The sequence below is a fragment of the Physeter macrocephalus genome, chromosome 13 (assembly GCF_002837175.3).
Source record: "Physeter macrocephalus isolate SW-GA chromosome 13, ASM283717v5, whole genome shotgun sequence".
NCBI lineage: Eukaryota > Metazoa > Chordata > Mammalia > Artiodactyla > Physeteridae > Physeter > Physeter macrocephalus.
The window spans coordinates 3,664,296-3,683,890 of NC_041226.1; the positions used below are offsets into that span (position 1 = coordinate 3,664,296).

Sequence of the window (19,595 nt, forward strand, 5' to 3'; positions counted from 1 at the left end):
GCTGCCCCCCCCCCTCCCCCCGTGGCCCAGAGAACCCAGGGAGCCACATGCGGGTCACTGCACCGCAGTGGAGGGCCCTCTGGGCTTTGCTTCCTTGAGTAACACGTGTTAGTGTTTCTTAAACCTTTGGGGAAACAAAAAAAACCCCAGTGAAGTAAAGAGATCAGCCTGGATTGGCCGCAGTGACTTCTGTGTGTGCTGGAGACTGTTCCGAGGGGGGCTTTGACCTTCCTGCCACTGCCGAGGATTGAGACACGCATAAGTGTTTTATTAGGTTTTCTGGGAGCCCAAGCGCTGCCGCAGCAGAGAAGGCGTGGAGGCTGCTTTGGCAGAGACAGTGAGGGAGGCGGCAGGTACGGGCGAGAGGGGAGACGAGAGGGGATGCAGGCTGTGTTCTGCTGCTTTGTTTTCGCTTTTGGAGGGGCAGGGACCCTGGTACCTGTGGGTTTTTAGAAGAGCTTTACTTTTCTGACAGTCACAGGACCTTCATCTCTGTTTAAAAAACTGAAAACAGAAGGATAGAAAGTGAATTGAAGCTTCTGACACTTTTATAACTGTTTGCAAACACAGTCACCACTGTCTTCCCATTTATTCTTTCGGACGCCTTCCATCCACACCCATCCAGCGGCGAGTAAGTGTGATGCTCGGGTGGTTTCCTTTGTCACAGCGATGTCCTTGGGCTTCACTGGTGGGCTCCTCATGTCCCCTGGCGGCTCTTTGCTAGGTGGTGTCCCGTCCCAGCGCCTCCTCCCTCCGTGCAGGATCCCCCTCCCTGAACCGAGCTGGGTGTTTGCTCAGCTCTCGCCTCGGCTGGCATCTCCCTCCCCGACAGCTGTGTGAGCCCCGCTGTCCTGGCGTGTTGTTCGTAAGGGCTATGAGGATCAGATTTGGGTAAGCAAGACAGGAGTGGAGAGCGGAGAACGGTCCCGTCGTCACCACCCTCCGATTCCTCCCTGCAGGGTGCTACCTACCCACCTCCTCTTAGTTCAGAAAAGGCCAGAGTATCTCATGACCTCAGGATTGGCCAATGGTTAAGACGTTGACAAGAGGTTTGACTTGGTCTTAAGAAGCGACGGGATTTGCTTTTGCAAAGGTTGATGGAGGGCTCCGAGGGAGGGGGAGGGGGGGAGAGGGACCTGGAAGCAAGGATGGAGGGTGGGGTCCCTTGTCTCCCACCCTATTTTTTCTTAACATCTGCTTTACAACAAAGTGAATCAGCTGTACATATACATATATCCCCATATCTCCTCCCTCTTGTGTCTCCCTCCCTCCCACCCTCCCTATCCCACCCCTCTAGGTGGTCACAATGCACTGAGCTGATCTCCCTGTGCTGTGCGGCTGCTTCCCACTAGCTGTCCACCCTCCGTTTGGTAGTGTATATATGTCCATGCCACTCTCTCACTTCGTCCCAGCTTACCCTTCCCCCTCCCCATGTGCTCACGTCCATTCTATACATCTGCGTCTTTATTCCTGTCCTGCCCCTAGGTTCATCAGAACCTTTTTTTTTTTTTTTTTTTTAGATTCCATATATATGGTGTTTGTTAGCATACGGTGTTGTTTGTTTTTCTGACTTATTTCACTCTGTATAACAGGCTCTAGGTCCACCCACCTCACTACAAATAACTCAATTTCATTTCTTTTTTTTGGCTGAGTAATATTCCATTGCATATATGTGCCACATCTTCTTTATCCATTCATCTGTCGGTGGACACTTAGGGTCCCGCATTTTTTTTTTTTTTTTTTTTTTTTTTTTCGGTACGCGGGCCTCTCACTGTTGTGGCCCCTCCCGCTGCGGGGCACAGGCTCCGGACGCGCAGGCCCAGCGGCCATGGCCCACGGGCCCAGCCGCTCTGCGGCATGTGGGATCCTCCCGGAGGACACTTAGGGTCCCGCATTTTTTTTTTTTTTTTTTTTTTTTTTCGGTACGCGGGCCTCTCACTGTTGTGGCCTCTCCCGCTGCGGAGCACAGGCTCCGGACACGCAGGCTCAGCGGCCATGGCTCACGGGCCCAGCCGCTCCGCGGCACGTGGGATCTTCCCAGACCGGGGCACGAACCCGTGTCCCTTGCATCGGCAGGTGGACTCTCGACCGCTGCGCCTCCAGGGAAGCCCCCAGCACCATTTATTGAAGAGGTTGTCTTTTCTCCATTGTATGTCCTTGCCTCCTTTATCAAAGGTAAGGGGGCCATATGTGCATCCCACTGTATTTTTATTTCTTGCCATCACTTTCCTGCTTCCTGTAGCCACGTTCTAACACAGTTTCATGTTGTGCGGACCTTGATCTGACCTCACAGCTCAAGCTTCCTGGTTGGTGCGTTTTGTCCCCCCCCCCCCCGGATTTGAACCCTTTGAACATGGGGTGAATTGAAGCATCTGTTGGAGAACGACTGAGGACCGTGGTCTGGCTCAGACTGGATGGGGCAGTGAGGTCTACCTGGCAGAAACACTGCGGTGTCGACCGGCCAGCAGAGGGCGCTGTGCTGCTGGTCTGAGGTGTGCTCTGGGCTCTCCACCTGCAAGGCAAGCACAGGGGGTTAAGGGAATACTTATTTGATGTGGCCAACCTAGAGCTCAACGGTCAGAGGAGAGAGAATTGCTTTCCTCGCTCCCTTTCCCCTACCCCTCACCCCCGCCCACACTCATATTCACACATGCAGTTGAAAGGATTGTGTGCTGGGTAGATGTGAATAGAGAAAAGCTTGCAGAGAAGGTGACCCCTTGGGCTGTTGGCTCAGAAGAGAAGGATGTGGTTTGATGAGAAGAAGAAAGATGTTGTAGGAATTTAGCAGAGGATGAAAGGAAGCAAGAGAACTGAATAAGAGCTAAATACGCTACAGAATAAAGTGACTTCCATTTAAGGGGGAGGCACTTTACTCTCATTTCTCCCGTGGCCTGAGTTACAGGGTGAAGACTCCCGTCCTGAAACCCGGACTGCTCTTCTCAAAGCAACGAGCGTGTAAATGCTTTGTACTCTGGGTGCCAGGCTGACATTTGCTTCTCGTTAGACTCATGGAGGGCAGGTTAAAATTCCCTTCCTTCTGTCTGTGACCCGGGGCCCAGTTGCTGCTGGTAGAAGGAGGTGATCCTAGGGTTTACTATCAGATATGAGTGTAGCTGACTCATTTTGTGGTGGGAAGTAGTATACGAATAAACTGGGTCTTCAGCCTCATTTCATGTTCTAATAAACAGCTCCTTACGTACAACCATTCCTGAAATTAGCTAAACATCCAAGAACTGATGGCCCCTTGACAGTTACATCTGGTACTATTAATTTTTATTTAAAATATTTATTACAATAATACATGAAGGTAGTTAAAAGTTGAAATACTGTGGAAGCTTATCCTGATCATCAGTAGCTTCCAGCCCTATCTCTCCCATTCTGGTTCTGTTCCACCAAAGGCAATCACTGTTTTTAATTCTTTTGGTGGTTTCCACCATATTTCTAAGTTAGGTTTAGAAGAGATCTCTCTGAATTCTCTTATATAGATGAAGATTTAACCTATTTACTTCAGGATGAATGAGTGAAGTAGTATATCATGTTTGTCTCCTTTCTAGTGTAACATTTTTCCTGTCTCATTTTTCTACTGGAACTTTTTTTTTTTTTTTTACATATCAATTCTTATTTTTTCCATCAGAACACTCTTGCAACCTCTTGTTATGTTTTATTATTCTTTAAAGTGTTTTATTTGTTTTTCCTTCCAGCTTCACTGAGATATAATTGACGTATAATACTGTTTAAGGTGTACTGTTTTTGACGTCATATTTTACGTCTTTTTATGTATAATTATTGTGGATATAGATATTACTACTTTTGTTTTTAACCCTCATAGCTTTCTATATGGTTGATTTGCTACCTTTACTGTATATTTGCTTCTACCAATGGTATTTTTTCTTTGGTAACTTTCATAGTTCTAGTTGTGTCCTTTTCCACTTAGAAAAGTTCCTTTTAACATTTCTTATGAAGTTAGTTTGGTGATGCTGAACTCTTTTAGCTTTTGCTTGTCTGTAAAACTTCTGATTTCTCTATCAAATCTGAATGAAGCCCGGCTGGGTAGAGCAGTCTTGGTTGTAGGTTTTTCCATTTCATCACTTTAAGTATGTCATGTCGCTCCCTTCTGGCCTGCAGAGTTTCTGCTTAAAAGTCAGCTGATAGCCTTATGGGAGTTCCCTTGTATGTAACTTGTTGCTTTTCCCTTGCTGCTTTTAATATTCTCCCTTTATCTTTAATTTTTGCCTCGTTTTAATTACAGTGTTTCTTGGTAAGGTCCTTTTTGGGTTGATCCTGTTTGGGACTCTTTGCTTCCTGGACTTGGATGTCTGTTTTTTTTTCTCAAGTTGGGGAAGTTTTCAGCTATTATGTCTTCAAGTATGTTCTTTCTCTCTTCTCCTTCTGGGACCCCTGTAACAAGAATGTTACTATGCTCGATGTTGTGCTGGAGGTCTCTTAAACTGTTCTCATTTCTTTTTTCTTGTTTTTGTTTTCTGTTTTTTTTTTTGTGCTATGTGGGCCTCTCACTGTTGTGGCCTCTCCCACCACTGCGCCGCCAGGGAAGCCCTGTGTAATGTACTCTTAAGGGATAAATGAATTAGGCTGTTTACGAGGACATGAATGGCCGTCTTAGGCCGTGTCTTTTACCTTCAATAATCCAGAACTCCTTGCTGAGTGAACATGTGAGAGCGGAAAGGTGGAAGGTCTCCTGCAGGGAGCTGGGAGGGGGAGGGTTCCCAGAACAGGGTCATGGAGCCACCGGTCGGCTCACAGAGTCAGCTTCTGTGAAGGGGTTTAAAGGGGCCCCGCAGTCTTCCAGTAAACACTGAATGCTTAGGCTACCTTGGGCATGTACGAGAAATGTATTTGTCCATGTGAGGCCAGAGAAGGAAAACACCCCAGTGTGGGTTACTGTTCACATTTGGAAGGTGAGTGTTAAGCTAGTTTGGTTCCTGGGTTTCCGGAGGCTTGTGATGCAGAGAAGTTACTCTTTGAGCAGCTACTGCATTGTTAGATTTGCCTCTGGAGAACAGCCATCAACTTGGATCTTTTCTCCCAGCTGGAAAATTGCTCTCAGACGTCATCCCGGGGTTGGTTCCGGGGCTGCCCTCCGGAGGTCAGATTCTGGAAGTGCTTTTGTTGTGACAGGCAGGGAGCCCCTGACCCGCGTGTCTCCAGGCCCTATTTTCTGAATCTTGTTTCCCATACTCGCCAGATCCTAAGAGTTTCCACGAGGAACGTGTCCACCACACATGTAGCCAGGTTCCTTCCCTGCTGGGTCAGGTCCCCGGAGAGAGGTTTGCAGGTTGGTATTGTCGTCAGACCTTGTCTTGTCCTCGGCATCCTGCAGAGACGTCCTGTCTCCTGAAGACAGAAAGGCCAGAGTGGGCGTGAGCTGCAGGGCCTGAGCCAGCCCCATCGCTCCGCCCCCGTCCCCTCCCTGCCCCTCCAGCAGGAGGACAGCGGCTGCCCTCCCTCTCAGCGTTTTTGTGCGCACCGTTGCCTCTCTCTGCAGAGCTCCTCCCTGTGCGTCCACGTGGCTGGTTCCTGCTTCGTCACCTCCCTTAGGCCTTTGCTCACAGGTCACCTTCTAAGTGACACATTCCCTGATCACTGTTGAAAATAACTTCTCCCCCTGCTCCCGTCCCCCTCACCCCGCAGTGTCCCCTTCTGTGTCCTCCATCCCTGGTCTGTGTTCCTCCATGGTATTCTTCACTATCTATCCTGCCACATATTTTATTTGGTTTTAAAGTGTCATTTTGTCTCTAGAATGTAATTCTCTTGAGATAATGCTTTCGTGACCCTTTGATTCCCGCAGTGCTGGGCACGGTGCCTGGTACATAGATAAGGCTCAGTAAATAGCTGGGGAAGGATGGATGGATGAATGGGTTTTTGACAAGCCCCTGGTCATTCTTCATGTCACCCGATTTCGGGAAACACTGATCTAACAGATATTTAGAGGGAAGCTGGGTGAACCACGGGAAACAGTTCTGTTTTCTCCTGGTCATTTCTCCCTGTGCCCCAGGCCCTACAGACTCACTAAATGCATGAGATTTGCTTGTAGCCAATGCCTGGACATCCGGGAGGCTGACACATGCAGTCTGAGGGGGAATCTTCTGGGGTGACGAATTCAGCTGGTGAACAAACTCTTCTGCTGCGAAGCTCTTCATCCACCCCTTTCATCCTATAAATTTCCTTTCCCCTGGGGAAGTGATGGTAAACGCCTCCCATCCGGTTACAGTTTATACTGTTCAGCTGGATTGAACTCACATGGGTGACTTGAACATATCTACCTCCTCAGGGGTAGCTGCCACTCAGTGTGGCCCTCAGACCAGCAGCATTGGTCCCACCTGGGAACTCATTAGCAATGCAGACTCTCAGACCCATTCCAGACCCACTGAATCCGGATAGGCATGCAGTGGTTACTCTTATGTGTCAATTTGGCTGGGCCAGGGCACCTGGATATTTGGTCAGACGTTACTCTAGGTGTTTCTCTTAAGGTGCTTGTGGATGAGATTAACATTTATCGATGAATTGGTGGGCTTTGAGTAAAGCACATTGCCCACCATGATGTGGGTGGGCCTCATCCATCAGGTGAAGGCCTTAATGAACAAAGCCTGCCCTCCCTGAGGAAGGCGGAATTCTGCCCGCAGATGGTCTCTAGACTGAAATGGCAACATCAGATCTTCCCTTGGGTCTTTAGTTCTCCAAACCTGTCCTTTTGGTTTTTTATGGAGGCTTCATTACAAACATGTGATTGATAGAATCATTGGCTGTTGGTGGTTGAAATCTCCAGCCCCTCTTTTCTCTTAGGAGGGGGTGGGACTGAAAGTTTCAACCCTCCAATCATGTGGTTGGTTTCCCTGGCATCCAGCCCCCATCCTTAGGTTACCTAGGGGCTTTCCATGAGTCACCTCATTGACGTAACAAAAGATACCTTTATCGCTCTCAACATGACAGAAATCCCAAGGGTTTTAGGAGCTCTGTGCCAGTAACTGGGATGAAGACCAAATATATGTTTCTTGTGATAAATCACAGTATCACAGCACCTTCAGAAGAAAGCTAGAAATAATTCTGTCTTAAGGATGACTCTTAATCATTGTGTTTTGCGAAATACCAGGCTGTGATACCAGATCTTACCTGCAGCAGTGGCCACAAATGGTACATGGAGCTATCCCATCCCATCCCATTCCTTCCCCACCCCCCCATCGTATGGCCTCAGGCTGCTGTGTGTTTTGAGTTGTCAGATTTTTTAAAAATAAATTATTTATTTATTTATTTTTGGCTGCATTGGGTCTTCGTTGCTGTGCGCGGTTTTCTCTAGTTGCGGCGAGCAGGGGGCTACTCTTTGTTGTGGTGCACGGCCTTCTCATTGCCGTGGCTTCTGTTGTTGCGGAGCACGGGCTCTAGGCAACGTGGGCTTCAGTAGTTGTGGCTCGCAGGCTCTAGAGCGCAGGCTCAGTAGTTGTGGCGCACGGGCTTAGTTGCTCCACGGCATGTGGGATCTTCCCAGACCAGGGCTCGAACCCGTGTCCCCTGCATTGGCAGGCAGATTCTTAACCACTGTGCCACCAGGGAAGCCCGAGTTGTCAGTTTTGGCATTTCATTCTGTCATTCCAGGTTTGGTCACCGTCAGGTCTTATAGAAGTACATGTGCCTCAGGTGCTCTGTCTTCTGAGCTCTTGGCTCTTCTATTTGGTGCTTCTAATTAATGTGTATTTTAAACCCAGAAAATCTCTCAAGACTGTACTTCAGGTAAGAGGTGGCTTCAGAAGGTGAGCTAAGACTTGGCAGGTACTCTTATGGATGAGGCTTTGAGCAGCTAAAGGAGGTGTGGTTCGTTTTATCCCTCAGGTCCCCAGTTTATGCCTTTCCATTATTTCACTGTTCGTTGATTACCTGCTATGTGCTAGGAACATACAAAGTTGAAGTTGTTTAAAAAAAAAATTCAGCTGAGTAAATTTTAAAGATCTTACTGGCTTTATTCAGTGATTCATGAGCTGGGCAGCATCCCATCGAGCAGATAAAGTAGCTCTGAGGAGTTGTACAAAGTGGAAGACTTTTATAGGCAAAAAACAGTGGGACAAGGAAGTTACTAGCAAAGAGTCAGTTGTTTGGGGCAAAGTCACATTCCTTTGGGGTGTATCAGGTTGATAACCTCCCTAGTGCTGACCAGGTGATTCCAGACTGACTGGTTAAGATTAGATTCCTGGAACAGGATGAAGCTGCAATTAGGTCAGGCATTGAGTCTTCAGTTTGATGATGTGGGCTGAGCACAAGTGACTCCATTTTGGGTCTGTTATTTCTTTTTTTAACAAAGTAAACATTCGTGCTGTCCCCAGAATCTATTCTGGGGGTACATAAATATAATACAAAGCAGAGCAGAGACTGTATTATGGAGGTGTAGACACCACCCTGTGACTTGGAGGAAGAAGAGCCTTTGCGAATTGGACCAGGCTTCACGGGAGGGCAAGGTTAGTCCTGGAGACACGGTGTGGAAGGAGAGGATGTCTCACGTGGAAGTAGAGTGAGAGTGAAGGTGGCTGAATGAAGGATGTGTGGAAGGGGTTTCATTCAGGTGTGGTTGAGCATAAAATGTCTGTGTTGAGCATCCAGAGGGACACATTGAACTGTCAACCACACGCCCGTTACCAGGGCATGCTGGATAGAGTTGACGTTCTACGTTGAATCAGCGGCTTTGTGATAAGAATTGTAGTGTATCAGCAATCCTGGGGTAACAATTCTACCTTGATTTGTGTGAGTTACTAGGTAGATGCTTCACCTCTCTCTGTGTTCATATATTACTGCTTTGGGAACATGTGCCTCTTTCTGTTTTGTGATCTTTGATACATATCTTTATCTTTACAGACATTGTTTATATGCTTAGTGTGTTCATAGCACAAGGCTCCTAGAAGGTGGGTACATTTCCCTGGTTACACCATGTGACACTAAGTGAACACGTATGTATCAAAGTTTGAAAACAAAGATCACATTAGAAGATTTTCTTAGGAAAGGTGTCTTTTTACAAGACGAAGCTTTCTAGGAGAGGGCCAGCACAGCAATGTTCTTGTCCTGAGTTTTGAAATATTTTGTTTTTACAATCACTTGTGTAATTTTGGAAACTTTGTTTTCCTGTTTTTTAGAATTTACAGCCATAACTGATAGCAGCGTTTTCCTTTGTCCTCACAGTACGGCCAAGTACAGCGTGTTGACGTTTCTACCTCGATTCTTGTACGAGCAGATCAGGAGAGCTGCCAATGCCTTCTTCCTCTTCATTGCCTTATTACAGGTGACATTTTTTAAAAAGTTACTTAAAATTCATAACCTTAATCGTATGCAAAATAAGATCTTACTAAAAGGTCACTTAACCAAGAAAGGGTCATCAGACTTGAATGATATGTGCCTCCTTCATCCAATTACTGTTTGCTTGAACAAATGGGATCTTTGCATAAAGGGAGACTTCTTTAGGTATCCTTCTTTGCTTAAGGATAATTGCAGTTACGAAAAGAGGCACTGAAAGGAGACTGTGGGATCCTACTTCTAACCCTTTTTTCTGATCCAAACACAAAATGACGTTGGGTAGAATTTTAAAAATATGTAATGGACTTAGCTAGTTCTTAAAAAAAGGTAATCGCTTTGTAACAGAAATGAATGCAGCAGAACTGCAGAGGAGTGAGGCCTGTGTGCCATATTTTCTTTTTCTTGGAGAGGATTTTAATTTGCCAACTTCCCGCTTTTGGTCTCTTTATCTTACAGCAAATTCCAGATGTTTCTCCAACAGGAAGATATACCACCCTGGTGCCATTGATCATTATTTTAACAATCGCAGGCATCAAAGAGATTGTAGAAGATTTTGTAAGTTTTTGCTTTCAGATAATAAAAACATTTATTGAATGTAACTTACAACTGATTTGCTGCTTTGGATTTTTTAAGACAGAAAAATTGGTCTGTAGGCTAACTAGGCTCTCAAGTTTCATGATGGTATTTTTGGGGACAGAATGTGTACACACGGTGTCTGAACTATACAGTGAAACAGAAGTAGTTCAATCTGTATTTCCTGATGTGAGGTTTATGGACCCGCTTTGATTTTTATTGCCGATGTTCCTTACATCCTCCTTGAGAGCGTGCTAGTCTGGGTAGCAAATGGAGGACTGAATTGCTGTCTAGCGTAGCAGCATTGAGGTTACTTTACAAGAATCTCCTCCCTCCTTATACTTGCTTCAGTGCATCTCCAAATTCATTGGCTACAGCCATATTCATGCTGTTTCCTGTTTTCTCTCTGTCCTCTTTTCAGGCTCTTCCTTCTCCCCTTCCTTTCTGTCTGTCTCCCCCTCTCTCTCATACATGCACGCACATTTTTCTGGGAATAGGTAAATGAATAAATGCAGTACAAATCAAAGCAAAGGTACTTTGCCCCCAAAGTTCTTTATCAATAAAATGAGTTCAGTTGTTTGTTAGTTTATCTGATAGAATAATGCTTTTAGTTCGATCTAAAACAATCAAGGAGTAGAAAGTTGTATGCTTCAAAGTGTTTTTTTCCTTGCTGTAACCAAAATATAAGCATATAAACCGCATCTACATTTACGGTGTTAGTCTCTGAATTTAGCGGGTGATGCTGGATCATGACCATTGAACTGAATTTTAGGACATTAGTGTAGCTGCCAGTTGATTTCCTTGTCTTGTTTTTGCTGGATCTTACTGTTTGCTGTTTCAGTTATTCATCTGGAAGTTTTGAAACTAACACCTTTTTTTCTTTCTGTAACAGAAGCGACATAAGGCAGACAGTGCAGTTAACAAAAAGAAAACGATAGGTAAGACCCCAGGCTGACTCATTTTTTCCACTAGGAAACTTTAGAACAAGACTTGCAGTTAAGGAATTTTAAATAAGTAGTTAATGGTGTTGAGATAAATTGAGGGAAATCTGGGACTTCCCTGGTGGCGCAGTGCTTAAGAACCCGCCTGCCAATGCAGGGGACACGGGTTTGAGCCCTGGTCTGGGAAGATCCCACATGCCGCGAAGCAGCTAAGCCCATGAGCCACAACTACTGAGCCTGCGCTCTAGAGCCCACAAGCCACAACTACTGAGTCTACGTGCCACAGCTACTGAAGCCCGCGTGCCTAGAGCCCCTGTTCCGCAACAAGAGAAGCCACCACAATGAGAAGCCCGCGCACCACAACAAAGAGTAGCCCCCGCTCGCTGCAACTAGAGAAAGCCCGTGCGCGGCAACGAAGACCAAATGCGGCCAAAAATAAATAAATAGATAAATAAATAAATACTTGAGGGAAATCTATAAAATACTTTAAAAATAGCAAAATGACAAAACAAATCCAACAAAAGGTGAGTCCTGGTAATGAAGATCTGAACAGGGTTTGTGTATTTTAGAGTTTTAGAAAAGGTTTTAATTTTCAGGAGCTAGACATATTTTATGCCCATAAAAGTCAAAGCATTCATAGCCTTGGTTTATAATTGCCCCCTACCTCTATCTACTTATTGTAGCATTTCTAGAACGGTAGCTCTGTGTTAATACGGGGGGGGCGGTGTGTTTATGCAAGTGTGTGTGTTTTGGTGAATCCTGTAAATGCAAGGTGATTTTCTTCATATGGGCTAAATACGAATAGATGTAACTTATTTGCAAACATGAATATTTATGTGCATTCGTTCCTCTATATATGGTACATAAGTACCTAGTTGGGGCTCTGTTTTGGGGAGTGATGATGTTAGACGTTTATGTCTAAGGATATGGTATGTTGGAATTAATCGGTGGAATTTTAAAAGGAGCCTTTTGGATTTTGGAAAGCTGATTTTATGTTGATTATCATCAGTATTAACCGATACTTGTTTTGTTTTTCTTTTTCAGTGTTAAGGAATGGTATGTGGCATACCATTATGTGGAAAGAGGTAATAACAAATTTTAAAGATATGCCAGAAAGTACTGGTTTGGAGACCTGTAATTCATTGCTAATGTTGATTTTTGGTATAAAGTTTGTGTTAAGACACAAGCCATGTCCATGTCATATAAGTGGTGCAGTGTGGTTTTTCCCTGAGGCTTTCCTAGAACGGGTGCATGTTTCCTCTGTTGCTGCATCTTCTAGAAGCCATTCCCTGTGTCAGTTCAGAGCTGGGAAATTCATTGCCCCTGATGGATAGTTCTGAAATTTCAAATCATTTTCTAGTTTCTGAATCCAAGTAAAGAAACGTTTTCCCCTGGTCTTCTGTTGTTCTCTTTATCTCAATGCAATCTTTTAAAGATTTTTTTTTTAACTTTTGAAATTCTCACTTCTGACATTTTTGGTGGAAAGAGTTTGGGTTTGTAATTAGCCCTAAATATAAGAAGTGGTAGACTGGGGGCTGGGAACCATCCTGGGTGGGTTCTGAGGCTGAAAGTTGCTGCTTTTAGCTTTACAAGAGCAAGGAGCGTTTGCCTCGCTGGAGTATGGGGTCGGCGGGGTTTGAGAACGGCGTGGTGATTTAGTTGTTACTGGTGATAAATAGAAGATTGAGAAGAAATATCCTGTGCCATCTGGGTGTTTTCTGGCTACTAAAATTAGCTTTTTCAGTGAGTCTCTGTTGTGGCTGGAACTTAATGGTCACAAGATGTTTTTGGAGGGTGGCTCTCATGACTCCAAGATTCAAAGCTGATTAACATGATTTCAGAAGAAAACTACATTTTAGAAGAGTAACATATAATAGTATCTCTTGCTAAACATTTAATAAAATGTTTTAAAATGCCTCTATGTTTAAAATGCCTCTGTGACCTTGGGAGTCTGCAGGATGCCCGTGATGTGGTAACTGCAGCCTTCATTTTGGCTGTCATTTTCTTTTTACTTTGTTACAGGAGAGCCATTAAGCCCCTTGGTAGTGTTTTGTGATAACACCTTAACCTGGGTAGCCATCCAGAAGTCCTGTGTTGTAAATATTAGTTGCCCTCACTCTCATTGGGAAGTGTGGTGGCTCTCGGTCAAGTGGTTGGAGATTCTTGCCTTCACAGATGGTAGCAATGCTCCTAGCGTGCTATGGGAATTTGAGAACTCCCGTGGCACTTAGGAATGGCCTCTCTCCCTCATGTGCCCGTTGCCACTCCCCTCCCCAGAAAGGCACTCATAGAGGCAGGAGTGGAGAATTACTTGAATTTGGGCTGTTGACACTACTTGAAACAGTAGAAAATGGAGTGATGATCTCAGAATTCTGGATCTAGGAGTGGATGGATTCAGATCCCTAAAGCTCATTACTGTTTCCTACACATATTTGGAGAGAAAAAAACCAACCCATCAACCAAATACCTGTTGTGTTTTGCCACATGCATTTTTATTTCAATTAAAAATGGGTTTTGTTTATTTAAATGGAGCTCTTAGTATGTGCCAGAGGCAGTGTTAGGCGTTGGGGATGCAGATAAGAATAAAGCATGGCCCCTGCCTTTCTTTTGCCTTTAAGTTGGATACGAACTTCAAATGTACAGAGGCTCTGAAATTTAATTTTTTCCACCCTTCTTGATGTGGAGCCCGATTCCTTAGACTTACCCACACACTTTGATAAGCAAATCAAAGCACTAATAGGATGACTTTTAGCAACATTCCTTTGTCCTGATAAAATATTAAACACAGTCACCTGCCAGGCCGTTTTCCTGGATTGTAAGATGCAGTGTTTTTTTTTTTTGTTTTTTTTTTTTTTACAATCCTTGATTTCAAAGAGATGAGTAACATGGGTTAGAATAGGAAACAGAAAGCGTAGTGCCCTTTTGTTACTGAACCAAACATAAGTCCTCTTGCCCGCCTGCAGTAAAGCCAGTCTGCTGACACGGGGTCGTGGTGAAGGGAAGTGCAGTTTTTCTTTTTTAGATTTCTGAATAGGTATACGCATGTGCTTTATTTTATTATTATTTTTAAATAGATCTTTATTGGAGTATCTATGCGGCTGCTTCCCACTAGCTAGCTGTTTTACATTCGGTAGTGTATATATGTCGATGCCACTCTCACTTTGCCCCAGCTTCCCCCTCCCACCCCGTGTCCTCAAGTCCATTCTCTACATCTACACCTTTATTCGTGCCCTGCAACTAGGTTCATCAGTACTATTTTTTTTTTTTAGATTTCATATATGTGTGTTAGCATACAGTATTTGTTTTTCTCCTTCTGACTTACTTCACTCTGTATGACAGACTCTAGGTCCATCCACCTCACTACAAATAACACATTTTCATTCCTTTTTATGACTGAGTAATAGTCCATTGGCATTCTTCACAGAATTAGAACAAAACATTTTACAATTCGTATAGTAACACAAAAGACCCCGAAGAGCCACAGCAATCTTGAGAAAGAAAAATGGAGTTGGAGGAATCAGGCTCCCCAACTTCAAACTATACCACAAAGCTACAGTAATTAAGACAGTATGGTACTGGCACAAAAAAAGAAATATAGATCAATGGTACAGGATAGAATGCCCAGAGATAAACCCACACACATATTTATGACACCTAATTTACGACAAAGGAGGCAAGAACGTACAATGGAGAAAGGACAGCCTCTTCAATAAGTGGTGCTGGGAAGTGCAGTCTTTATTGCAGGTGCCAAGCGAGGAGTCCAGGTGGCTAGTGCTCAAAACACCCGAACTCCCCAAAGGGTTTCAGCAAAGCATCTTTAAAGGCCAGGTGAGGGAGGGGCATCCCAGGGTAGGTGATCAGCTTGTGCACAGTTCTGTGATTGGTTGATAGTAGTAACAGGGTGGTGTCACAGGTTTAACATTATCATCCTTAGGTGCCCGCAGGTCTGGGGGCTATGTGCTCATGGTCCTCAAGTAGTTAATTTCTGCTGTTTGGTGGGGGTTTTAACATCTGTAAAACGGCCCAGGAAGTGTGCATCACATGCTGTTATCTAGGTACTTCAGCCAGGAGCTAAAGCAGAGGATGTGGGGGAGAGGTTTGTCCTGGGAAGGCCCCACAGGGTCCTGCTCAGTTAGACTTTGAGTTTTGAAATTACGTACCAGGAACAGCCTTGCTTGTGCTGTCAGAGAACTCCACTTTTTTCCTCACTCTCACACTCCCGGTGCCCATTCGGTTATGCTCAAGGCTAACACTTAGCTGTGCCTGCTTCATGCCTGGTGCTGGCATATCCCTCCTTACTCATTGCATCAACCCTGCAAGGTCAGTGGTGGCATTTCCCATTTTATAAGTGAGGACACTGGAGTTCAAGGAGGTGGAGAGCCTGCCAGGCTCTGTGAGTTCATGTGAGTCTGTGAAGCTCGGATTTGAGCCTGGGCCTGCCTGGCTTGAAAGCACATGTTCTCTCCAGCCGGGTGTGTCTGTGAGGTGTTATTTAAAGGCCCTGTGGACCCTCGGCCGTGGGCTTGTGTCCTGCAGACGAGCACCTGTTTCCTTGGCTTGGGGTCTTCTGTGATTCTTTTCTGGCAATTTCTTGACGCCACACAAATCTGTTTCACGTGGAGTATTTCCAGGGGACCTTTGAGATGCAGTGTTCCTGCATGAATTTAGTATTACCTTTTAATCAGACCACTGGGCTTCCAGCCCAATGGCTTGGTTTTGAGTCCTGGTTCTAACACTCACTGGTTTTGCGACCATGACCCAGTATTTCACTTTGAATCTCAGTTTCCCCAGATGTAAAACAGAAGAAATTTGCCTGTGTTAACTCAGTTGATATCCACAATAACACGAAATATGTGCTGATGACCTCGTTGGATAGATGGGAAAAGTGAGGCACCAGAGTTTGCATGAGTTGCTCAAGGTTTACGTGCACTAGGAAGGGGTCCCACGGGGGATTTGACCCAGGCGTCCAGGCAGGCTCTCGAGCTGTGCACTTAACCGCTTACCCTGCTGCCCACAGCTGTGGGGATAGATGTGCATGTGTCTGCAAGCCAGTGAATAACTGTGAGAAAGTGAAACCTGACGGTTGTTTTGACTCATCTTTTTTCTCCTGCTCCTTTTTTTTCTTTCTTGTTCGGCATCATTGCAGAAAGGCAGTATTACCTTTTGTCTGTATTGAAATGTTCCTTTTATCCTTGTTGAGGAAAAGAATTTGAGCTTCTCTGCCTTAAACTTCACAGCACACTTGTACAGTAATTTTCTTCTCCCGATGTTTAACCCCTTTTATCACCATTTGCGCTTTCCTGTCTCTCATGTTTCTCGGTCCTTGTTCCTGTGTTCTAGGTAGCCGTGGGAGACATCGTGAAGGTCGTCAATGGGCAGTGTCTTCCCGCAGATGTGGTCCTGCTGTCCTCCAGGTCAGGTGGCTCATGGCATGGTTTTGAAATCGGTGTTGAGAACAATGGAGTGTTACCTAGTGCCTGCAGAAGCCTCCAGCTACCTTCCCTGCACCCTCTGGGTCACCACCCTCTCCCCCACCTTTTCTTCCTTTACCTCCTTTGCATTTTTTTGCCTTAACCCTGAGTTTTCTTTCTCCCATTCATTTCTTTGTACTTTTTTTCTGAAGTCTTTTTTATATTTATTTATTTTATTTATTTTTTTGTGGTACACGGGCGTGTCACTGCTGTGGCCTCTCCCGTTGCGGAGCACAGGCTCTGGACATGCAGGCTCAGTGGCCATGGCTCACGGGCCCAGCCGCTCCGCGGCATGTGGGATCTTCCCGGACCAGGGCATGAACCCATGTCCCCTGCATCGGCAGGCAGACTCCCAACCACTGTGCCACCAGGGAAGCCCTTTTTATATTTATTGATTCACTTTCATCTCATGGCTGTTGTGGGCTATTCCTCGTTTGTAGGGATACATTCCAGAGCAGTGGAGTGATTTGTTCAGTAGCATCCAGGTCACAGCGTGTCTGAAACTTCAGGAACGGCTCTGGTGGGTCCAGCCAGCAGCCTTCTCCGCAGAATCCAGTGCCTCCCGTTATAGTGGTTCAGAGACCCACAGGCATTTCTCAGTGTGCACATGACTTGTAGATGGTCCATATTTTGCCTCTTTTCTGTCTAAGCACCATCGCCATGTTTTTTAGGTAATTTTGTGCTACAGCGGTTTCATCACCAAGTGGTGTAAATGACAGACAACACAGTCCTTGACTTTTCCTTGGATGATACGTAAAAGTGTATATCAAAGAAGGAAAGCCAAAATGAGGATAAGAATAAACTTCTGTTTGAGCGCAAGATTAAATTAAATGATGCCAAGACTAAACCTCCCTGTACTGACGTGCTGCTGGGCCTCAGATCTCACACCGCATGTGTTTGAGTGCAGACAGACTCTCTCTTATGGGGGTGGAATCACTTGTTTTGTCAGATTTTAAGGCTCAGCACAAATTTTCTGCTTGAGATCAAAGGTTTAATAAAAGGACCGCAGGCCTGTAGAGGGGGAAAGGCCCCATATACATGGGGCAGGACTCCTGTTTGTCTCTATTGATTAGTAACAGAGAAACTCTCAGAAATAGTAGAACGTTGATCACTTGAGATAGTTTGGGTTATGAGTTTTGGGTGTGACCTCAGAAAGCCAGCTTTGAATAAGGATTGCCTGAGCTGACATCACATTTTCCAAGTTCCTTGGTGTTTGTCCCAAGTGGCCCGTTGAGCACATTTTACCCCATTTAATCTTCCAACAGCCCTTGACAGCCTTCCTTGGTACGTGAAAAAACAAGGGCTACAGAGAGATCGTTGAATGTGCTGAGGCCACATGGCCAGGAAGGGCAGTGCCAGGAGATTGTAAGTGGCTGGTGGTCACAGAATCTGTTAAACCCTAACTGTGCTCCCTGGACCTGAACATCCAAAGTAGGAGTATAGTATCTGCCATGCTTATGTTTAAGCATGGCAGATGCTGTACTCTGTATCTATTCTTTGAGTTTTCTGTCCTTAAAATCAGGTGTTTTGATTAAAAAGTTGCCTGTTGACGCAGTAAAAACTGCAGGGAAGAAAAACCCTGCCAAGCCTATGCCTTGATTTCTCAGTTCCTCTGGCCGTAATCTCCTTCAGAAGGTGTGTGTGCTGGCCTGGCCTGGCCTGGCCTGGGTGGCTGTTCTGGTCAAGGGCAGGCCAGCCTCTGACTTTCAGGGTCACCTGAGCCCACTGGGCCGGGTGGGACCAGCTGGGACCTCTTGTTTCCCATCACAGGCCTGTCCGCTTCCCATTCATCCTCCGTTATTTCTGTCCACTTGGAGTCGGGCGGCCGTATTGTGGGGCCTGTGCGGGTAGATCACTGGAGAGACAGCTTGTCTTGGCGCTGTGCCCTGCACACACCTGTCTGTCTGTCCTGTCTGTCTCATCAGTCGCTATTCCCGTGGCGGTCAGTTATGACACCACTCTGAAGGGCCGGTCAGCAGAGTTTCCATGGTTGAGGCTTTCTGAGCTGTGCATTGGTGGAGGGGACCTTACTCAACTTTTTTTTTTTTTTTCCTCTCCTTAGTGAACCTCAGGCAATGTGTTATGTTGAGACAGCCAATCTCGATGGGGAGACGAACCTTAAAATACGTCAGGTAAAAGGTCACCTTTTATGACTTGCATTGTTATGGGGCCCAGATGGCAACGGCGCTCCCCTCACGTACCAGTCAGTGCTTTTTCTCGAGGAAAGAGTTCAGGGAAGCACGAAGTCAGGACTCCACCACTGTGCCGACACTTCCACGCTGGAGTCATAATCAACACCCCCAAACCCTTTACAGAAAGCACACTCCATGAGCTGTGCCCTAACGTGGCCACAAACACAGAATAAAGTACCCCTTTCACACAGTGTGATATCTAGAACCCTGTAACTCTCCTTGAAAGAGAAAAAAATGTCCAAGTCAGATATCTAAGGTAGAAAAGAAAGATATGTGGACAGAATCATCAAATGCAACTTGGTGCAGCAGAAAATTTGTGTCAAAATGAGTTATTAATTTTTTTTTTTTTTTTTTTTTTTTTTCGGTACGCGGGCCTCTCGCCGTCGCGGCCTCTCCCGTCGCGGAGCGCAGGCTCCGGACGCGCAGGCGCAGCGGCCACGGCTCACGGGCCCAGCCGCTCCGCGGCACGTGGGATCCTCCCGGACCGGGGCGCGAACCCGCGTCCCCCGCGTCGGCGGGCGGACCCCCAACCGCTGCGCCACCAGGGAAGCCCGAGTTATTAATTTAAACTTAAAATTGTTATTATATATTGAATTCTTCCAAACCTTTTGTATTAGGTTGCTGTGGCCAGAGCTGCCTGTGAAGTCCATCCTGAGGGGCTGGTAGCTTGAGGACCCCACCCAACTCTTCCATTTTAGTTGATTCATTATTTCCTTTTGATGAACGGTAGGAATGCCGAGTGTCATTCGTAAACCTGGAAGACTGTGTTCAGTTTCCTCTTTGGGTTGAACATTGCAGGGTGTGAGTCACACGGCTGACATGCAGGTGAGGGAGGTGCTGATGAAGTTATCTGGGAGCATAGAGTGTGAAGGGCCCAATCGCCACCTCTACGATTTCACCGGAAACTTGAACTTGGATGGGAAAAGGTATCGCTTCCTCTTGTCTTAGTGGATTTTATTTTAATTTATTTTTAATGTGACTGAAAATTACAGGAGCTTTGGCAAATATAAGTTTGTGTTCTGCTTTCATAATATTTTGAAACAGATTTCTTCATGTTTAGCTTAGATATGGGAGACTGAGCTTTTCCTGAAACACCATTTTAATCCATTTAAACCTTCCCTTAAATTTAA

The 19,595-nt window shown here is 45.6% G+C and overlaps 1 protein-coding gene across 1 annotated transcript in view; it reads left to right on the top strand.

The window, feature by feature from the left end:
• LOC102994737 (phospholipid-transporting ATPase IB) overlaps positions 1–19,595 on the top strand; it is a 467,552-nt gene that overhangs the window by 18,551 nt on the left and 429,406 nt on the right. Inside the window, exons 2-8 of the mRNA XM_028497800.2 lie at positions 9,178–9,277; positions 9,745–9,843; positions 10,754–10,799; positions 11,847–11,887; positions 16,143–16,216; positions 18,336–18,405; positions 19,264–19,391. Of these exons, the coding sequence (XP_028353601.1) occupies positions 9,178–9,277; positions 9,745–9,843; positions 10,754–10,799; positions 11,847–11,887; positions 16,143–16,216; positions 18,336–18,405; positions 19,264–19,391 (558 nt within the window). The remainder of the gene's footprint in view (positions 1–9,177; positions 9,278–9,744; positions 9,844–10,753; positions 10,800–11,846; positions 11,888–16,142; positions 16,217–18,335; positions 18,406–19,263; positions 19,392–19,595) is intronic.